Source organism: Petromyzon marinus, unplaced genomic scaffold, assembly GCF_048934315.1.
Source record: "Petromyzon marinus isolate PM22_M1 ecotype Great Lakes invasive population unplaced genomic scaffold, UKy_Petmar_22M1.pri1.0 PM_G_Scaffold_4, whole genome shotgun sequence".
Lineage (NCBI taxonomy): Eukaryota > Metazoa > Chordata > Hyperoartia > Petromyzontiformes > Petromyzontidae > Petromyzon > Petromyzon marinus.
The window spans coordinates 2,448,891-2,470,410 of record NW_027422983.1 but is presented as its reverse complement, the minus strand read 5'-3'; the positions used below and the strand labels follow the sequence as shown (position 1 = coordinate 2,470,410).

At 51.1% G+C, this 21,520-nt stretch overlaps 1 protein-coding gene across 1 annotated transcript in view; it reads left to right on the top strand.

Moving 5' to 3' along the window:
* The first annotated feature begins 503 nt into the window (after nucleotides 1–503).
* The window catches only part of LOC142916600 (TPR and ankyrin repeat-containing protein 1-like), a 37,829-nt gene continuing 16,812 nt past the window's right edge, over nucleotides 504–21,520 (top strand). The window contains exons 1-10 of the mRNA XM_076061735.1: nucleotides 504–739; nucleotides 5,923–6,071; nucleotides 8,351–8,465; nucleotides 9,580–9,736; nucleotides 10,542–10,666; nucleotides 11,137–11,238; nucleotides 13,932–14,067; nucleotides 14,731–17,363; nucleotides 19,357–19,600; nucleotides 20,296–20,495. Of these exons, the coding sequence (XP_075917850.1) occupies nucleotides 695–739; nucleotides 5,923–6,071; nucleotides 8,351–8,465; nucleotides 9,580–9,736; nucleotides 10,542–10,666; nucleotides 11,137–11,238; nucleotides 13,932–14,067; nucleotides 14,731–17,363; nucleotides 19,357–19,600; nucleotides 20,296–20,495 (3,906 nt within the window). The 5' untranslated portion in view covers nucleotides 504–694. The remainder of the gene's footprint in view (nucleotides 740–5,922; nucleotides 6,072–8,350; nucleotides 8,466–9,579; nucleotides 9,737–10,541; nucleotides 10,667–11,136; nucleotides 11,239–13,931; nucleotides 14,068–14,730; nucleotides 17,364–19,356; nucleotides 19,601–20,295; nucleotides 20,496–21,520) is intronic.

Here is a 21,520-nt window from a genome sequence, read left to right as displayed (position 1 = left end):
GTGTGGGCGAAACCAAATTGGTTACTAGCTGGGGGGGTGGGCGAAACCAAATTGGTTACTAGCTGAGGGGGTGGGCGAAACCAAATTGGTTACTAGCTGAGGGGGTGGACGAAACCAAATTGGTTACAAGCTGAGGGGGGGTGGGCGAAACCAAATTGGTTACAAGCTGAGGGGGTGGGCGAAACCAAATTGATTACAAGCTAAGGGGGTGGGCGAAACCAAATTGGTTACTAGCTAAGGGGGTGGGCGAAACCAAATTGGTTACTAGCTAAGGGGTGGGCGAAACCAAATTGGTTTCAAGCCGGGGGGGTGGGCGAAACCAAATTGGTTACAAGCTGGGGGGGAGGGCGAAACCAAATTGGTTATAAGCTGGGGGGGGTTTGTGGACGACTGTAACAGGGGGGCAGGTACAGTACTCTTGCGCGTGTTAAAGTACAGTGCGTATTAACAGGAGTCTACGGGGGGAGGGGCAGCGCTTATCAGTTCTACGGAATTCTAGCCTCGCTGTCACGTGGTCGCCTTATCCGCGCTACGTTTTCTAAACGTGCCCTGCTAAGGCCTCGCACGTGGTCGCAAACGAGCGTGGGGGTCGCGTCACCCCGGGCCCGGCGGCGCGAAACGTCGGACCTCCCCCTCCTATCAGCCCGCCGGCACCGCCACGCGAGGGAATAGTTTTTCGCGTGTAACCTCGCCAATGGCTGGCATCGGCGGAACCCGTCAGCAGGCAACGATGAGCCAGGTAGGAGGGCGCACACGGGGAGAGAGGAGAGGGGGTGGTGGTGGTGCACCACGTGGTTCACACGGTGGTGTGGTGTGTGGGTGATGTTGTTGTGTGGGTGATGTAGTGTAGGTGATGTTGTGTGTAGGTGATGTTGTTGTGTAGGTGATGTTGTTGTGTAGGTGATGTAGTGTAGGTGATGTTGTGTGTAGGTGATGTTGTTGTGTAGGTGATGTTGTTGTGTAGGTGATGTAGTGTAGGTGATGTAGTGTGTAGGTGATGTAGTGTGTAGGTGATGTAGTGTAGGTGATGTGTGTAGGTGATGTTGTTGTGTAGGTGATGTAGTGTAGGTGATGTAGTGTAGGTGATGTTGTGTGTAGGTGATGTTGTTGTGTAGGTGATGTTGTTGTGTAGGTGATGTAGTGTAGGTGATGTTGTGTGTAGGTGATGTTGTGTGTAGGTGATGTAGTGTGTAGGTGATGTAGTGTGCAGGTGATGTATTGTGTAGGTGATGTATTGTGCAGGTGATGTAGTGTGTAGGTGATGTAGTGTGTAGTTGATGTGTGTAGGTAATGTGTGTAGGTGATGTAGTGTGCAGGTGATGTGTGTAGGTGATGTGTGTAGGTGATGTAGTGTGCAGGTGATGTGTGCTGATGATGTTGTGTGCAGGTGATGTGTTGATGTTGTGTGCAGGTGATGTGTGTAGGTGATGTGTTGATGTTGTGTGCAGGTGTTGTGTGCAGGTGATGTGTGTAGGTGATGTAGTGTGTAGGTGATGTAGTGTGTAGGTGATGTGCTGATGTTGTTTGGTGTAGTGATGTAGTGTGTAGGTGATGTAGTGTGTAGGTGATGTTGTGTGCAGGTGATGTAGTGTGTAGGTGATGTTGTGTGCAGGTGATGTAGTGTGTAGGTGATGTAGTGTGCAGGTGATGTAGTGTGCAGGTGATGTAGTGTGTAGGTGATGTAGTGTGCAGGTGATGTTGTGTGCAGGTGATGTGTGTAGGTGATGTAGTGTGTAGGTGATGTAGTGTGCAGGTGATGTAGTGTGCAGGTGATGTAGTGTGTAGGTGATGTAGTGTGCAGGTGATGTTGTGTGCAGGTGATGTGGTGTGTAGGTGATGTAGTGTGTAGGTGTAGTGTGTAGGTGATGTAGTGTGCAGGTGATGTTGTTGTGTGTAGGTGATGTAGTGTGTAGGTGATGTAGTGTGTAGGTGATGTTGTGTGTAGGTGATGTTGTGTGTAGGTGATGTTGTGTGTAGGCGATGTAGTGTGTAGGTGATGTAGTGTAGGTGATGTAGTGTGTAGGTAATGTAGTGTGTAGGTGATGTAGTGTGTAGGTGATGTAGTGTGTAGGTGATGTTGTGTGTAGGTGATGTTGTGTGTAGGTGATGTAGTGTGTAGGTGATGTAGTGTGTAGGTGATGTAGTGTGTAGGTGATGTTGTGTGTAGGTGATGTTGTGTGTAGGTGATGTTGTGTGTAGGCGATGTAGTGTGTAGGTGATGTAGTGTAGGTGATGTAGTGTGTAGGTGATGTAGTGTGTAGGTGATGTAGTGTGTAGGTGATGTAGTGTGTAGGTGATGTTGTGTGTAGGTGATGTAGTGTGTAGGTGATGTTGTTGTGTAGGTGATGTTGTGTGTAGGTGATGTTGTGTGTAGGTGATGTGTGTAGGTGATGTAGTGTGCAGGTGATGTGTGTAGGTGATGTAGTGTGTAGGTGATGTAGTGTGTAGGTGATGTTGTTATGTAGGTGATGTTGTGTGTAGGTGATGCACTGTGTAGGCGATGTAGTGTGTAGGTGATGTAGTGTGTAGGTGATGTAGTGTGTAGGTGATGTTGTGTGCAGGTGATGTGTGTAGGTGATGTAGTGTGTAGGTGATGTAGTGTGTAGGTGATGTTGTGTGTAGGTGATGTGTGTAGGTGATGTAGTGTGTAGGTGATGTAGTGTGCAGGTGATGTTGTTGTGTGTAGGTGATGTAGTGTGTAGGTGATGTAGTGTGTAGGTGATGTTGTTGTGTAGGTGATGTTGTGTGTAGGTGATGTAGTGTGTAGGCGATGTAGTGTGTAGGTGATGTAGTGTGTAGGTGATGTAGTGTGTAGGTGATGTTGTGTGTAGGTGATGTAGTGTGTAGGTGATGTTGTGTGCAGGTGATGTGTGTAGGTGATGTAGTGTGTAGGTGATGTAGTGTGTAGGTGATGTTGTGTGTAGGTGATGTAGTGTGTAGGTGATGTGTGTAGGTGATGTAGTGCAGGTGATGTGTGCTGATGATGTTGTGTGCAGGTGATGTGTTGATGTTGTGTGCAGGTGATGTGTGTAGGTGATGTGTGTAGGTGATGTGTTGATGTTGTGTGCAGGTGTTGTGTGCAGGTGATGTGTGTAGGTGATGTAGTGTGTAGGTGATGTAGTGTGTAGGTGATGTGCTGATGTTGTTGTGTGTAGTGATGTAGTGTGTAGGTGATGTAGTGTGTAGGTGATGTTGTGTGCAGGTGATGTAGTGTGTAGGTGATGTTGTGTGCAGGTGATGTAGTGTAGGTGATGTAGTGTGCAGGTGATGTAGTGTGCAGGTGATGTGTGTAGGTGATGTAGTGTGTAGGTGATGTAGTGTGTAGGTGATGTTGTTATGTAGGTGATGTTGTGTGTAGGTGATGTACTGTGTAGGCGATGTAGTGTGTAGGTGATGTAGTGTGTAGGTGATGTAGTGTGTAGGTGATGTTGTGTGCAGGTGATGTGTGTAGGTGATGTAGTGTGTAGGTGATGTAGTGTGTAGGTGATGTTGTGTGTAGGTGATGTGTGTAGGTGATGTAGTGTGTAGGTGATGTAGTGTGCAGGTGATGTTGTTGTGTGTAGGTGATGTAGTGTGTAGGTGATGTAGTGTGTAGGTGATGTTGTTGTGTAGGTGATGTTGTGTGTAGGTGATGTAGTGTGTAGGCGATGTAGTGTGTAGGTGATGTAGTGTGTAGGTGATGTAGTGTGTAGGTGATGTTGTGTGTAGGTGATGTAGTGTGTAGGTGATGTTGTGTGCAGGTGATGTGTGTAGGTGATGTAGTGTGTAGGTGATGTAGTGTGTAGGTGATGTTGTGTGTAGGTGATGTAGTGTGTAGGTGATGTGTGTAGGTGATGTAGTGCAGGTGATGTGTGCTGATGATGTTGTGTGCAGGTGATGTGTTGATGTTGTGTGCAGGTGATGTGTGTAGGTGATGTGTGTAGGTGATGTGTTGATGTTGTGTGCAGGTGTTGTGTGCAGGTGATGTGTGTAGGTGATGTAGTGTGTAGGTGATGTAGTGTGTAGGTGATGTGCTGATGTTGTTGTGTGTAGTGATGTAGTGTGTAGGTGATGTAGTGTGTAGGTGATGTTGTGTGCAGGTGATGTAGTGTGTAGGTGATGTTGTGTGCAGGTGATGTAGTGTGTAGGTGATGTAGTGTGCAGGTGATGTAGTGTGCAGGTGATGTAGTGTGTAGGTGATGTAGTGTGCAGGTGATGTGTGCAGGTGATGTTGTGTGTAGGTGATGTAGTGTGTAGGTGATGTAGTGTGCAGGTGATGTTGTGTGCAGGTGATGTAGTGTGTAGGTGATGTAGTGTGTAGGTGATGTATTGTGTAGGTGATGTAGTGTGCAGGTGATGTAGTGTGTAGGTGATGTGTGTAGGTGATGTAGTGTGTAGGTGATGTAGTGTGTAGGTGATGTAGTGTGCAGGTGATGATGTGTGTAGGTGATGTAGTGTGTAGGTGATGTAGTGTAGGTGATGTTGTGTGTAGGTGATGTAGTGTGTAGGTGATGTGTGTAGGTGATGTTGTGTGTAGGTGATGTAGTGTGTAGGTGATGTTGTGTGCAGGTGATGTTGTGTGCAGGTGATGTAGTGTAGGTGATGTTGTGTGTAGGTGATGTTGTGTGTAGGTGATGTAGTGTGTAGGTGATGTAGTGTGTAGGTGATGTAGTGTGTAGGTGATGTAGTGTGCAGGTGATGTTGTGTGCAGGTGATGTAGTGTGCAGGTGATGTAGTGTGCAGGTGATTTGTGTAGGTGATGTGTGTAGGTGATGTGTGTAGGTGATGTGTGTAGGTGATGTAGTGTGCTGGTGTTGTTGTGTGCAGGTGATGTGTGCAGGTGATGTGTTGATGTTGTGTGCAGGTGATGTGCTGATGTGTGTAGGTGATGTGCTGATGTTGTTGTGTGCAAGTGATGTGCTGATGTTGTGTTGGGTGATGTGTGTAGGTGATGTGTTCAGGTGATGTTGTGTTGGGTGATGTGTGCAGGTGATGTGTGCAGGTGATGTAGTGTTTGGTGATGTGTGTAGGTGATGTACTGATGTGTGCAGGTGATGTGTGCAGGTGATGTGCTGATGTTGTGTGCAGGTGATGTGTGTAGGTGATGTACTGATGTGTGCGGATGATGTGTGTAGGTGATGTGTTGATGTTGTGTGCAGGTGATGTGTGTAGGTGATGTGCTGATGTTGTGTGCAGGTGATGTGTGTAGGTGATGTACTGATGTAGTGTTGGGTGATGTGTGTAGGTGATGTACTGATGTTGTGTGCAGGTGATGTGTGTAGGTGATGTGTTGATGTTGTGTGCAGGTGATGTGTGTAGGTGATGTACTGATGTAGTGTTGGGTGATGTGTGCAGGTGATGTACTGATGTTGTGTGCAGGTGATGTGTGTAGGTGATGTGTTGATGTTGTGTTGGGTGATGTGTGTAGGTGATGTGCTGATGTTGTGTGCAGGTGATGTGTTGATGTTGTGTGCAGGTGATGTGTGTAGGTGATGTACTGATGTAGTGTTGGGTGATGTGTGCAGGTGATGTACTGATGTTGTGTGCAGGTGATGTGTGTAGGTGATGTGTTGATGTTGTGTTGGGTGATGTGTGTAGGTGATGTGCTGATGTTGTGTGCAGGTGATGTGTTGATGTTGTGTGCAGGTGATGTACTGATGTGTGCAGGTGATGTGTGCAGGTGATGTACTGATGTGTGCAGGTGATGTGTGTAGGTGATGTGTTGATGTTGTGTGCAGGTGATGTGCGGATGTAGTGTTGGGTGATGTGTGCAGGTGATGTACTGATGTTGTGTGCAGGTGATGTGTGTAGGTGATGTGTTGATGTTGTGTTGGGTGATGTTTGTCGGTGATGTGCTGATGTTGTGTGCAGGTGATGTGTTGATGTAGTGTTGGGTGATGTGTGCAGGTGATGTGTTGATGTTGTGTTGGGTGATGTGTGCAGGCTGAATTTGTAGAAGAAGTGGATGCGCTCTCCATCGTAATGAATCGGATGGGGAAGGATTTATTTCACATGGGCTACTACCTTGAAGCCCTCAAAATCTACGAGGAGGCTCTGTCCCTGCAACTCTGCCACTCCGCCTCTGTCGGCAGGTATCGTCAAATGCAGACGCATATCGTGACATCTAACGGGCAGGTTCCAAATGGAATTTGTGACATCTCAGCTTGGTCACACGCGTACGTCGTCACGGGATTGCCCCGGCGTTGACAATAATAATAATCAACGTGGTTAAATTTCGATTTGAAGCTTTCGTGACTGCAAGGATTCATCTTCTTTGGTTCTTTCGGTAAAGTCACCACCACCACCACGTAGAATGAGAATAAAATAATAAATTGATAAAATAAAATAACACAATAATAATATTCTCACTACAGCGCTGTCCTACCAGACACAGTCTCGTCCCCTTCGCCTGATGAAGGCCGCTTGTGTTGTGGCCGAAACGTCGTGTTAGAATATTATTATTGTGTTATTTTATTTTATCAATTTATTATTTCATTCTCATTCTACGTGGTGACGGTGGTGACTTTACCGAAAGAACCAAAGAAGAATAATCAATGTGGTGGCGCTGATCGGCTGGAGGTCACAACGTGAGATTGTTACAGGGTCAAGGAACGCGGTCGCGAGGTAGCAGCTGCTGTGCGTTGTGCGATGGAGACTCGGCGCTTGTTGCGCAACCATCCCGAGTCGGGATTTTATTTGAACTTTGATTTGCTGACTCCTCACCCCCCCCTTCCCTCAACCGCCTGGGATAAGAAGGCTCAACTAATCGAGTCTCTCACCTTTCTGAAGAGATGCCGCGACTCTAAGCTGTCTCTCTCCCCCTCCTCTGTTCCGACCATGGATGAACTCGTCCGTCTGAACGGGGCCCGTAGCTATCCGTGGTGCTAAAGTTGAGGGCGCTTTGTTTCCTCTCACACAGCTTAAAAGTCGTGATCTGAACGTGGCTCTTTCACTCCAGCGCTGTCCTACCAGACAGTCTCGTCCCTTCACCTGATGAAGGCCGCTTGTGTTGTGGCCGAAACGTCGTGAGAATTTTATTGTGTTATTTTATTTTATCAATTTATTATTTTATTCTCATTCTACGTGACTTTACCGAAAGAACCAAAGAAGACGCCTGCTTCACGTTTCAGGGCAAGTGCTCCTTTGATCGCTATCAAAGGGGTAACTTATCCCAGCCCCTCCCTTAACCTGTGTATATATAATCCAGGTCGTCTCTAAACTGTGCTCCCGACACAGATATTCTGCGTTGACTTTTACACCCGAAGACGGAAGCTCGTGTTGCCTCCGAAACGTCCGTGATTTAATTGTTTTGTCTTATTTCGTTTTATCTACGCGACTTTACCGAATGAAACCAAAAGAGTTATGAATCCTTGCAGTCACGAAAGCTTCAAATCTAGAATTTGATTTGAAGCTTTCCGTGACTGCAAGGATTCGTGCTCTTTGTTTTTTTGCGGTAAAGTCCCACGTTAGGTAAAAAAGTAAAATAATGAAAACGACTAAAAATGAAATCGCGACGTTTCGGAGGCAACACAAGCTTCCGTCTTGTTTATGAATACCACGAAACATTTTAATAGTAATTGTTTTAACAGAAAGTAGTCACTTTTGACTGTTTATTTACCATGCATTAGGCTAGGCCTAGACTTGTACCGATCATTCTTGGCTGAGACCAAAAACAATCAAAGTGTAATTGCATTAAATAAAGTACCCACAGTAAATAACTCGTGAAATTAACTTAAAGTGAAGAGAACTACCAATAGAGACAGGCACCGAGGGTAGACAAAGGAATACAGAGATACAGGAGAGACAGCAAGACAAAATACAAAGGCAAAGATCCCCCGTGTAGCCTTAGCAGACTGTAGTGGCAAGTGCTGTTAGCGAGCACCTACGAAGCCGGCACCGCACAAGAGGGGGTGGGTGGCCAGCACCACGCCCGACCGCCTTTGTCTCCCCAGTGGCGATGTTTACTACACACCACACCAGGTACTCATTTGAGGCTGAGTCGACCTAGGAGAGGCCCAGGACCGGTTCAGATAATCGTCACTGGTGGTGGCCGTGACTGGGAATCGAACCCGGGTAACTGAGTTCATGGCACAGTGCCACCAACCACTACACATAGAGACAGGCATCAGCTGGGTCCGAGATGTAATAACGGGTGATAATGCTTCCCCTTGTAGGCCAGGCCTATGCCAGGAGGTGTTTGTGCTTTCGTGGGATGAACTGTTGCATTGGCAGTAAATGCCCTTTAAAAAAAAAAACTAGAGACCTTTGCTGTAAATCATGACATTCATTCATTAATCGCTGCGAGTGGATTTCAGTGAAACAAACCCCGAGTCGTGGCATTAAGCGACAGCTGACGTGTGACTCCTGGCAGAGTTGTTTCCCTGCTCTTCTGCAACATGGCCATGACTTACGTCAAGTTGGGGAGATTCGAAGATGCTGTGACCATGTCGTGCAAGTCCATCGACGCTGACCGGCAATGGTGCAAGGTATTCATTGCAGGCGGCAAGCCACACCTTTGCACGAGTCATCATCATAGTCAACAACGCGAATTGTCGTCTGTGTAAATATGTACGCTGGTCAGATGCTACGTTAATTCATATTTGGTATAATCCTTTTGGCATTGCCAACTGCTTTTCAAATGCATTTGGAAGTTGTGCCATCATGTGCCCCCCCCCAACGGAATTTGTTTTACAGCCCCCAGGGAGAGATAGGCCCACTCAACAGCAATGTGGGATGTCACGCAGACGGGGAGTTGAGGGAAACACAGCCACACACACACACACAGAGAGAGAGAGACGGGAGGGACACACAGAGACAGACAAAAATCTAGACACGTATCAAATATTTCCTAGATAACCTGCATATGCTGTTGGTGCACGTGCTCCGACCAAGCACCTTCTCTAAGGCTGGCACAGCCCCGGCGAAGGCGATCGTGTTACGTGTGGAGTAAGCGTCTCAGCGGTTTAGCGCGTTGCTCTTAACGACCCCACCACCTGTGTTCAACGTCCACCCACAGTTAAAACTGTCGTGAGAGATATCCACACTTGTCCTGGGCCCTTGCCCCGGTGTACAGGGTAGTCCCCGACTCACGACGGAGATGCGTTACGACGACCCCCCCATCGTAAGTCGAAAAATGGCCTAGCCCTACCCAAGAGTCTCAAGAAATGGTGATAATTTAGCATAACAGAGCAATTTACAGTACCGTACTGTATAAACTATATAGTGTATGTATTTATTAATTACTATACTGTGTTGCACAGTAAAATTAAAAGTAAAAAACAAGGTAAATTCTTTGCCTACCCACATGAACTGCAATTTCATAGAAAGTTTTTTTCAGGAAACAATCCCACACTCATTGCCAACACCAGTGACCATTATCCGAACCGTTCCTGGGCTTCCGCCGAGTTCGATTCGACCTCAAATGAGTACCTGGTGCATTGTGTAAATAATCGCAACTTAGGGAGACACGGGCAGCCCAGCATGGTGCTGGCCACCCACCCCCTCGTGTGCCACGCTGGTCTTCATAGGTGGTTTGCAAAACAGCACTTTCCCCAAAAGTCTGTTGAGGCTCCAAGGGGGGATCTTTGTCTTTGTGTGCAGGGTTACTATCAGCTGGGCACGGCGCTCGCTGGGCTGGGCGAGGCAAAGGAAGCAGTCGCTGCGCTGCAACATGGCCTGGCTGTCCTGCTTGTCTCCTCTGGCCACACCGTCAACCTCACCGTTGAATTCCTCATGGAAATGTTCAAGGCCATGAACCGTTAGTATGCCTTGGGATCATTAGGCGCAATGTCATACGGTTTGTGGGCACACTTACCGCAACACAGGCACGTGTGGTTTTAGATACAGAGGTCACCTCCTAGATGATGTGGATTTGTGTAGCGTGCATCTAAATGTGATTTGATCTCTTAGGCACGTGTGGTTTTATATACAGAGGTCACCTTCTAGATAATGTGGATCTGTGTAGCGTGCATCTAAATGTGATTTGATCTCTTAGGCACGTGTGGTTTTAGACACAGAGAGGTCACCTCCTAGATAATGTGGATCTGTGTAGCGTGCATCTAAATGTGATTTGATCTCTTAGGCACGTGTGGTTTTAGATACAGAGGTCACCTCCTAAATAATGTGGATCTCTGTAGCGTGCATCTAAATGTGATTTGATCTCTTAGGCACGTGTGGTTTTAGACACAGAGGTCACCTCCTAGATAATGTGGATCTGTGTAGCGTGCATCTAAATGTGATTTCATCTCAAGGTTCTGTAAGTGGACGGTGCGCGTTGTTATTTTGTACACATTGGGAACGCACACACACGAACACCGCATTCCTCACTCGAAGCTGACACACACATGGACGTATGATCAACACGCACACGAACGCCACTTTTCTCACCAGCAGCTGATGCACGTTTACACACGCGCACACACGCGCACACACAAATGGTAAGTTTTTTTCACGTAAATGTTCCCTTCGTTTTTACACCCTACGGTGTGACATTGCTACGTTTTTGTCTTTTACGTATGCTCCCACGCTTGACTTGGTGGCCTTTCTGTCTGTGTTGGCCGCAGGCAAGACCGACAACAAGAGCCTGTTCGTAGGGGTTCTCCGCATGCTTCAAGAAGAACCGCTGCTGCACACGGAGAAAGTGTGGCAACAGCTGCTGCGCGAGATGGCAGAGCAGGGCCTCTGGAAGGCACGTGCGGCCGACCGCGAGTCGCGCACGCCAGTCGTGTCTGATGCCCCTACGGGCGCGGCGGCATCTCCCGCTCGGCCTCGTGGGATCGTGTCACGCGTCTGCTGAGAGCAAGGCGACGTTTGCGGGCACCCTGGAGCATCGTACGGCACAACGACGGGGGTTTTACGGCGCTCCGTTCTGCCGTCAGCTTGGCGCGTGTGAATTGGCACGCGCAGCGTTCGCGCCGTCTTGGACGCGCGCGAATGCTCAACGAGCGGCGTTTTAATGTTGCGCGATCCGTTCGATGCACGCGCAGTTCCCGTAGTGATCGTGCCCTGTTCGAATTAACGGCGGTGTTTTCCAACGACTCGTGCTGGTTTTAACCTGGCTGACGTTAATGCTTGGGGGGGGGGGGGGGATAGCCCTCATGTCGTGGAACGTGTGTGGGTGATGTTGGTTTTTATTTGTGTCCGGTGTGCAAATAACAGGAGATGTACATAGTGGCGTGTACGCCCGATGACCTCCGACCCCTAAATTCTGTGGTGGGAGTGGAGCCGGCGTCATTAGTGAGTCTCTACTCCCTCTTTCAGGTGGGTCGATGAGTTTGCGATGTGGCCGTAGAATGTTTCTGGTCATACCCCTGTCATTACCTCCCGTAGCCACCAGTCCCTTCACACTCATAACTGATACCCCTGTCATTATCTCCTGTAGCCACCAGTCCCTTCACACTCATAACTGATACCCCTGTCATTATCTCCTGTAGCCACCAGTCCTTTCACACTCACAACTGATACCACTGTCGTTACCTCCTGTAGCCACCAGTCCCTTCACACTCACAACTGATACCCCTGTCGTTACCTCCCGTAGCCACCAGTCCCTTCACACTCACAACGGATACCCCTGTCATTACCTCCCGTAGCCACCAGTCCCTTCACACTCACAGCTGACTCCCCCTGTCGTTACCTCCCGTAGCCACCAGTCCCTTCACACTCACAACTGATACCCCTGTCGTTACCTCCCGTAGCCACCAGTCCCTTCACACTCACAACTGATACCCCTGTCATTATCTCCCGTAGCCACCAGTCCCTTCACACTCATAACTGATACCCCTGTCATTATCTCCTGTAGCCACCAGTCCCTTCACACTCACAACTGATACCACTGTCGTTACCTCCTGTAGCCACCAGTCCCTTCACACTCACAACTGATACCCCTGTCGTTACCTCCCGTAGCCACCAGTCCCTTCACACTCACAACGGATACCCCTGTCATTACCTCCCGTAGCCACCAGTCCCTTCACACTCACAGCTGACTCCCCCTGTCGTTACCTCCCGTAGCCACCAGTCCCTTCACACTCACAACTGATACCCCTGTCGTTACCTCCCGTAGCCACCAGTCCCTTCACACTCATAACTGATACCCCTGTCATTATCTCCTGTAGCCACCAGTCCCTTCACACTCACAACTGATACTACTGTCGTTACCTCCCGTAGCCACCAGTCCCTTCACACTCACAACTGATACCCCTGTCATTACCTCCCGTAGCCACCAGTCCCTTCACACTCATAACTGATACCCCTGTCATTATCTCCTGTAGCCACCAGTCCCTTCACACTCACAACTGATACCACTGTCCTTACCTCCTGTAGCCACCAGTCCCTTCACACTCACAACTGATACCCCTGCCATTACCTCCCGTAGCCACCAGTCCCTTCACACTCACAACTGATACCCCTGTCATTACCTCCCGTAGCCACCAGTCCCTTCACACTCACAACTGATACCCCTGTCATTACCTCCTGTAGCCACCAGTCCCTTCACACTCACAACTGATACCCCTGTCATTACCTCCCGTAGCCACCAGTCCCTTCACACTCACAACTGATACCCCTGTCATTACCTCCTGTAGCCACCAGTCCCTTCACACTCATAACTGATACCCTTGTCATTACCTTCCGTGGCCACTAGTGCATTCGCACTGTAGGCTGACTCAACCTGTCGGTGATTGTTCATAAGGTCATGCAAAATAGTAGTCGTATGTCCTCGTCAAAGTTAAGTTTAATACCATGATCAAGAATATTCATATGCGGTGGCTGTCATTATCAACGTTTCGACTCCAATCACCAGGATGTATTCTAAATTAATGTTCAGATACTGAGTGTGGCCAGTTCCCTGTCTTGGGCACAGTTCAAACAGCAGGGTATGGCCTCTCTGGTGATGCCTGTGCTCGAGGAAGGAGTTTCCCAGGTTCACGTGAACTTGTTATCATTCCAAGCCACCAAGCCTGTTCGATTTCCAACTACTGTGCTAATTTATTTTTTTCTGCATCTGTTTTTTTTAACTCTTGGAACTCAAAGATAACACACAAATGTCTACAAGGGACAGACAAGATCGCATTTTTTAAATTCTTTTTTGGAAAAGTCAAATATACAGCAGCCTCTAACGCGTGATTATTCTCTAATCGACGTTGTTCCCTCTCCCTGTCTCTCGGTGCATTCCAACGGATGTCTCGCCGTGATTTTTTGCGTAATTTCCAGCTTTTATTTTCCGGTGTTTTCCCAGCGGCTCTCTGCGTTTCTCATCCGTGTCTTATTAGGCGGTGATTGTGATCTAAGCAACCTGCCGGGTGGCTCAGTGGCAGAGCAAACGGCTCCCAGTTAGAGGGCTGTGAGTTCTAATCCTGGTTGGGAGTTCACTTCACCCATCATCATCATCACCCCTCAACCGTTTGATAACAAAGCAATCATCATCAGCTGTGAAAACCACAGCAAGAAAATTTGAAAAAAAAAATTCTTGCTGTGGTTTTCACACCTGATGATGATTGCTTCTTGTGTTGCAGTCGAAACGTCGTGAGAATTTTATTTCGATTTAAAGCTTTCGTGACTGCAATGATTCATCTTCTTTGGTTCTTTCGGTAAAGTCACGTATTTTATTGTTTCCCTTCTACGTGGTGGTGACTTTACCGAAAGAACCAAGAATATGAATCTCTCTCTGCAGTCACGAAAGCTTTAAATCAAAACTTTAAAATGAGCAACCACTTTGTGAGGATGTCAGCGGCAGTTGGCGTGTGGATCGACTCGCCCTCCCACCGTAGAAACGCAGAGTTTACACCGCTGGCTAGGGCCGTGAAACAGCAGATGAGCACCGCTTCAACTAATTTGGGGTAGGCAAATCACTTTTGACTTAACCTAAGCAAGAACGGTTTCAAGGGAGGAGACCCGTGGTGAACTGGCGTGTGGAGGGCCCTCCTGTGTACTTTTTGACCAGTGTCATCTTGCCACAGCTGCTGGCCCCGGGTCAAGAGAAGTGGATCGCCGTTATGGTCACGTGGCTCCTCAGCCACGGCGCGAAGCCCGCCTCCATCGGCGCCAACCCCTTGCACGCCGCGATGATCCTCATCCTTCACAAGGGCATTGATGGTAAGTAGCAAGAAGTGCGCGGTGATTCTTCGAGGTGCGCAAGTGGGAAACGCGTAAGAGTGTGTGTTAACCCAGGGGTGCTATTGTATTGCACGTATGTTTAATTAATTTTGCGCCGTTATGTGTGGTGGGTTCTGGAGACACTTTGGATAGGCAACTTCTTTATTACAGTACATAGTTCATAGTTAGTTCATAGTTCATTTATTTGGTATAGCCCTGTGAGCCATTCGGCTCTTGAATCGGGTGCAACCGCAACAAACAAAAAACATGAACAAGAAAACATCTTAAAGTGACTTTGTGTTGACTGTGCAAACAGAAAATTCAGGAACAAAAATATCAAAATATTCCTGAAATAGCACCGTACACCAACGCTGTGTGCAAAAATCCCAGTGGGATGCAAGTCAAATAACAACAACAACAACCACAAGACAACTAAGATTAAGGCCATCAGTCTAACTCCGCCACGTGGCGGTGAGCGGCCGTCTACGGGCAAACTGGCCGGCACGTCGGTTCGCCACCCGGGCCACGTCGCGGGCTCGGCGCCTGCTTAGCTCGCGAGAACCGACAGGGTCGGGAGGCGCGCCTCCGGGCGATTGGCGCAGAGAGCCGCGTTTCTCTGGAGCTGCTTATCGCTTTGCGCCGTGTTTTTTTATCTGTCGCCAGACGAAGAGGGGCTGCGCGTCCTGAAGCTGCTCTTGGAGAAAGCCCCGAACGTCAACGCGAGGGACGCGGGCGGCAACTCCCTGCTGCACCTCGTCTTCTCTTCGCCGCCCTCGAAGCGCCACGACGAGATACTGCGCCTGCTCGCCGCGTGCCGCGTCGACGGCGCGTGCCGCAACAAGGCGGGGAGGCGCGCGTTCTGGGGCGTCGGGCCGAAAGACCCCCGCGTGCGGACGTGGAACAGCCTCGCCCGCGAGCAGAAAGGCGGCGGCGGCGGCGGCGGCGGGAGCGGACGCGACGGCGGGAGACGCAGGCGCCCGCCGGAGCGCAGGAGGGCGGCCGGGCCCGAGGCGCTCGCCTCCGATCCCGTGGGCGAAACGGTCGAGGAGGCGGGGGAGGACGACGACGGCGACGACGGCGACGTGGAAAAAGTGGACGCCGCGAAGGAGGATGCGGTCAGTTTGGCCCGAGACGCCTTGGCCCGAGAAATCGAAGGGCTCATCGAGGAGTACGACCCCGCGGAGACGCGGGCGGCGAGATCCGCGGAGCCGGCGTCTCCCGCGCCGACGGCCGCCGAGCCGCCCCCGAGCGTCGCCGAACGCCAAGCCGGCGGCGGCGGCGGCGGCGGCCCTCCGGACGCGCCCGACGAAGCGGACGGTTTGTCCGACGGCGAAGACGCCCGCGACGAGGACGGTGTCGGGGACGGCGACGACGACGGTGACGACGGCACGGCGGGCCCTGACTTTGAATCGCTGACCTGGGAAATCGAGTGCACTCGCGACGCCCTCAGAACCCTCAACGACAAGAGCCTCCCGCGCGCCGCGAGGAGGAATATCGTGAGGGTGATTTACTCGCTGGGCAACGGTGACTGGCACCTTCACCGCATCAAGAAAGTGAAAGGCGTCGCCGAGTCCAGCGAGATCAGGCTGTTTGAGGCCAGGGTAGACAGGGCCGCCAGGCTGCTTTGGGAATTGGCGATCGACTTTTCGCCACGTTGCAGTGCCAAGCCCGAGAAAATCACCGGCTCCGAAGAGTCTGCTTCGGGAGGAGAGACGACTGGAGAAGTCTACAGCGAGATCATCCGCATTTGGGACATTGTCCTTGATCACAAGCAACTCGACCACAGAATAAAGAGGATCATTTCCTCCTGCGACCGTGGGACGTCCTGCTCGCTCCGCCGCAAGCTGAAGGGCATCGAGCGAGCATCGTTCCCCTCGCAGCAGAACGTGCGGCGGAGGTACCCGCTGCTCTTCGTCAAGGCGGGCGGCTCCGCCGGTGCCCGGCCCGTGTCGGCGGAAGCCCGGGATTACTTTCCTCCGGCGAGCACGACGGAGAACGAGTACAACATCGAGAAGTTCCACACCTTCGGCACGACCGTGGCGCTCAACGTCCTGCGCTGCCCCGAGCAGACGATCGAATACCCGTTCCGCGTGGGAGAGCTGGAGCACGCGGTCATCAACCTGAACCCCATGCCCTCGGAAGCCATCATCCTCGTTGGCCGCTCGGGCACCGGCAAGACCACGTGCCTGATGTACCGGCTGTGGAACACGTTCGACAGGTATTGGCAGACGACCGCGCTCCGGGGAGAGCCGTGGATCCCGAAGGCCGCGCTTCCGCCGCCTCCGTTGCCGGACGACGCGGGAGTCGGGGAGGACGTTGCGTTTGACTGCCCCGTGAAGAACGGCTGTGTGGGTGATACCGGCCGAAAGGGAACGCGCGAGCCGGAACGAGAAGCTTGCCTCCATGCTTCAGAGCTTTTCGACGTCGACCGAGGAAATGATTTCTTGGAACCTGCGGCCGAGCTCGGTGCCGCACGGCTCGCAAGTCACCAGCCCGAGGGAGGCGCCGCTCCAATTTGTGAACATCTTCATCAGCTGTTTGTCACCAAGAACCACGTGCTGTCTCGAGAGGCGCAAAGGAACTTTGTGGAACTGTCCAAATCTACCGCCGGCACCCGGCACTACTCGCCCGTTGACATCAGCGGCGTGTACAGGCTCCAGGACGTCAAAGACGAGAACTTTCCGCTCTTCTTGAACTCGCGACAACTCCTCCTGCTGCTCGACGCGTCGCTCGCGAACCCATTCTTTGCCAGGAACGGAGACGGGAGCTTAAAGGAAGCCGTCCGCGGGTGGTCCATGGACGACGACATTTTGGGCCTCGGCGACACAGAAGACGCGATGGAAGAGGATCCTGACGACGAGGAAGACCACCGGGCGGACATCGGCAAACTTCACGAATCCAAAAAAGAGGACCCCAGGAAGTTCGTGACGTACGAAGTGTTCACGAGCGACATCTGGCCCGCCATGGTGAAGGGGAAGAGCCCGTATAACCCTGCCACGGTGTGGATGGAGATCAAGTCTTTCGTAAAGGGCTCCGTGGAGGCCCTCCAGAGCCCCAACGGGGTCCTCGGTTTGGAGCACTACGAGGAGCTGGGCCGGAAGCGGGCGCCAAACTTCACCGGGGACCGTGGCGAGGTGCATCGGCTGTTCCGCGCCTACCAGCACGTCAAGTCCCAGAGGTGCTTCTTTGACGAGGAGGACCTGGTGTTCCACATCTACTCTCGCCTCTGCCGGCTCGAGGTCACGCCTTGGTCAATACATGAGCTCTACGGGGACGAGATCCAGGACTTCACGCAGGTGCAAAATCAACCGTGCCGGTGCACGCGTTAAGTCGTCGGAATCGGAACGTTTATTTGCATTGGAGGAATCCGATGAGCTATGAAGCTAAATTTTGATTTAAAGCTTTCGTGACTGCAGGGATTCATATTCTTGGTTCTTTCGATAAAGTCACCACGTTGAAGGGAAACGATAAAATAATAAAAATAAAACCATCACAACGTTTCGACTGCAACACAAGCAATCATCATCAGGTGTGAAAACCACAGCAAGAAAATTTGAAAAAAGTGGCGTTTTTTTCTTAACGTCAGCACCACGCAGAGCGATTTGACAAGTTTGTTCAGATGGACGAGTCCATCTATGTTTGGAAAAGAGGAGGGGGGAGACGAAAATAATGGATGCGGTCTGAAAGCCACCGTAAGCGTGAACAATCAATTAAGACCCGAAATGAAAGGACTTTACCGAAAGAACCAAGAATATGAACTATAAAGCTCTTTTTTTTACAGATCTCCAGATCTCAGGGCACATTTGGAGATGTGTTCCTGATTTTTGGATGCATCTGAAAAATTATGAAAATTGGTACCTAGATAAGAATTTCGGACGAGATCAGAATTTACATCATTAGACCTCCTTTGCCAGTACCAAAATAAAATAATAGGGTTTTCCCCTTTTTTTTCTGGCAACAAAACTGAAACCTTTTTACAAGGATTAATGTTACTGCATTAACCACAATACCTGCAGTCAAAATGCAAACAAAAAACACACACTATGATAATATATGTGGCATTGTCCTTGAAACTGATTGGTCCACACCAAGGGACGAGCTTGATGATTCGCTACTGCCTTAGTGCTGCGTGGTTAGCGAATCATCAAATAACACGTTATTTAAATGCGTGCCTACAAAGAGCAGCGTACTTCAATAGGGATTGCCATTGGTAGGGCTATTTTAATAAACAATGAATAATAAAGAGGAAGGACAAGTTCAAAGGCCTCGCATAATGCACATGCATAATGTACGTTGCCTCAGTAATCCCCCCCCCCCCCCCCGTCAATTGTGCAAGAGCCCAGCTGCGTGGTCAACACATCTATGCCTCTATATAAGGAATGGAACAGTAAGACTTTTCCACATATCTGGCTGTTGCCTGATGAAGCTAATTGTAATTACTGGCGAAACGTCACGGTACTCAGACTGTAAATGTTGTGGCTTGGCTCTCCAACGCACAACCGGTGTGCTGTACTAGTACACAACACTATACACTACACTACTATACACTACACTATACACTACACTATACACTACTATACACTACACTATACACTACATTATACACTACACTACTATACATGACACTACACACTAGTGCTGTACTAGTGATGAATTGGCCACGTTCTGTTTACGTGACAATCCTTACTAGTTGGCTGTTTTGACGACACATTTATATATTTACGCGATTTAACCCAAAAACCTCTATTACGGATGATATTGGTTGCGAAAGCCTACGTGACGTGTTAAACTGCATTGCGCACGTGTGGATTCTTGTATTTCACCACGGTGACCCACAGAGCATTAACCGGGTCCATAACTAAATAGCAAGGTTAGGGAGGTGTACAGCACGCCATTGGTGAAAATAACCAGGAGCGACGGGCCAAAGTGTGAAGCAACACTTGGGAATCAAAAAGAGCAGAACAAACGTCTCCCACAAAATAAAAACGCTGAGATAGACCCTGGGCCGGGACATCCGGCTAGGACGTCGGGGGACTGACGGGCGAGACTAACGGCGGAGTAGAGGTTCCAAGGAAGGAGAAAGCGGTGTAGACAGACGACGCGATTCGGAGAAGCGACGGCGAAGAGCCGCCGACACCGCCGGGAGGCGTTTGCCCAGCAGCGGGAGGACGTTGACGGTGGAGAGACGACGGCAAAGTAGGTGCCGACTGACCGAGCGCCGTCACCTGCGACCGCCGCCCCCCCTTTGCCCCCTCCACCCACCACCACTCCACCGTGTCCCGTGCGCAGGCCGAGCTGGCGTTGCTCATGCGCTGCTGCGCCGACCCCAACGCCATGTTCCTCACGGGGGACACGGCCCAGAGCATCGTGCGCGGCGTGGCGTTCCGTTTCAGCGAGCTGCGTTCGCTCTTCCACTTCGCCAGCCTCCCGCCAAGCGGCGGCGGCGGCGGCGGCGCGGCGCGTCGCTCGCGCATCGACGTGCGCAAGCCCAAGCGTCTGTACGAGCTCTGCCAGAACTACCGCTCGCACTCGGGTGAGCGCCTGCGAACACGTGCAGGCCTGCGCCTGGGCGGGGGGGGGGGGGGGCAGGCGGGTGGCACGCCGAGCCGCCGTCGCTGCCACCGAGGTCCGGGTCTGCGGATGTCCCCGGCGCGAGGTACGCGCCCTTGCGTTGGGGGGGGCGTCCGCCCGTGTTCGGTGACTCTCCTTGGCTCCGTGTGGCAGAGTCGGCTTGAGCGAGCTGGTTGGACTCGGGCTCTGAACCGGCATCTAATGAATCCGCTGTGGTTATTGGGGAAGGGCCCTTTTTTGCCGTACACCGCCGCCCTTCCGTGAATGCAGCCGGGAGCAAAACTAGTCGGGCTCATTGAACGGTGAAGCCTGCAGCAGATAGTTTAACATGGAGGCTTTTCGCAACCATTATTAGATTGCGTAAATGTGAAAATGCGTCATTAAACCCACCACCACCCAACACAGCAAATTGGTAAGGTTTGTCACGTAATCAAAACGTGCCAATTAGTTACTGCTGCTGAGTATCGCCGGTTCTCGTAATGCTATTAAAAACGCGACAACCTCGGCGCAAAGTCAAGCCGCGCCTTCTTCTCAGGTCGGGACCACGAGTTTAAACACTTGGTCCGTTAACACGCGGCCTCCGCACGATCCCCCCCCACCACGTAACCACCGCCGGTCCTTCCTCTCCCACGTGCCCCCCGCGTCCCTTCGCGCCAGGCATCCTGGCGTTCGCCTCCAGCGTCGTGGACCTGCTCCAGCACTTCTTCCCCGAGTCGCTGGACTGGCTGCCACGGGACCAGGGGCTGTTCGCGGGGCCGCTGCCCGTCCTGCTCGACTCGTGCAGCTCCGAGGACCTGGCCATCCTGCTGCGAGGCCACCAGCGCCGCGCCCAGCCCATAGAGTTCGGGGCGCACCAGGTTTGTTTGCCATTGGGCGGCGGAGGTCGGCTTTGTTTTTTTTGTCATCTGTAATCCGTGTACAACCTGGTGGAAACCGGTATGAAACCGGTATAAAGCGGTCTGAACCGGTTTTCGGCACGTGTAGATATCTGCAGCAGTAAACGTAACCTTTTAAACTCGGGAACGAAGGGAGCTGCCTGCCGCGGTGGGTGTCATAGGCAGCACGCTGGACTTGCAATCCAGCGGTCGTTGATTCCGGGGCACAGCAGCTGCAACAATGGAGCAGGTTTTTCAAATCCCTCCCCTCCCCCACTATCCACTCTGCAATACACACGGGCGCACCGCAGTCGACTGGCAGGTTACGCGTGGTGGGATCAAGTGAGGGTACGCCTCCTCCTTCCAAGACGTTAGCTTAGGAGACAATGCCAGATACCCTCTATTGGAAGCCCTTCTTCCGGAAGTGGCATGAGCAATAAATCAATTGCAGGGCTTGCCCCTCTATCTCTTTTCGACCCAGTAACTAGGACAAATGTAACCGAGGGGTGATCTAGGCCGCCGTGAGGTTTGTACGTCCGCGTGTGCGCCAATCGGTGCATTCGTTACTTAAAAGTTCCACTGGAATCGGTTGCCGTTTCCTAGACTTTCATAACCGGTAATCGTTGCTCAAGCCGGTTATCGGATCAGTTACCAGTTAGCAACAGCGGTTTGTACGTGTCTTAGCTTTCCACTCGCGTACGAAGCGCATGGCACCCTCGTTTGAGAAATGGGCCCGAACGATTTGTTACCGAGATACCTCTGGATGTAACGTACGTTGAACTTCTTTCGCCTCCGTACGTAACCAACCGTGCTAGTGTTCAGATGTAGCCTCGCAGTTCCAAGCCGAGCCCGTACTCGAGCGTAAGGAGTGCTCGGTGCAGGTTAGGGCTCGTCTACACGTAGCGCATTGTTATCGCCTGCTTGTGAGTGTGCACGTATGCCCCCTTACACGCGAGTCATTACACAGGTAAACACGCATGGTGTAGTGGATATCAGCCGGAAACCTG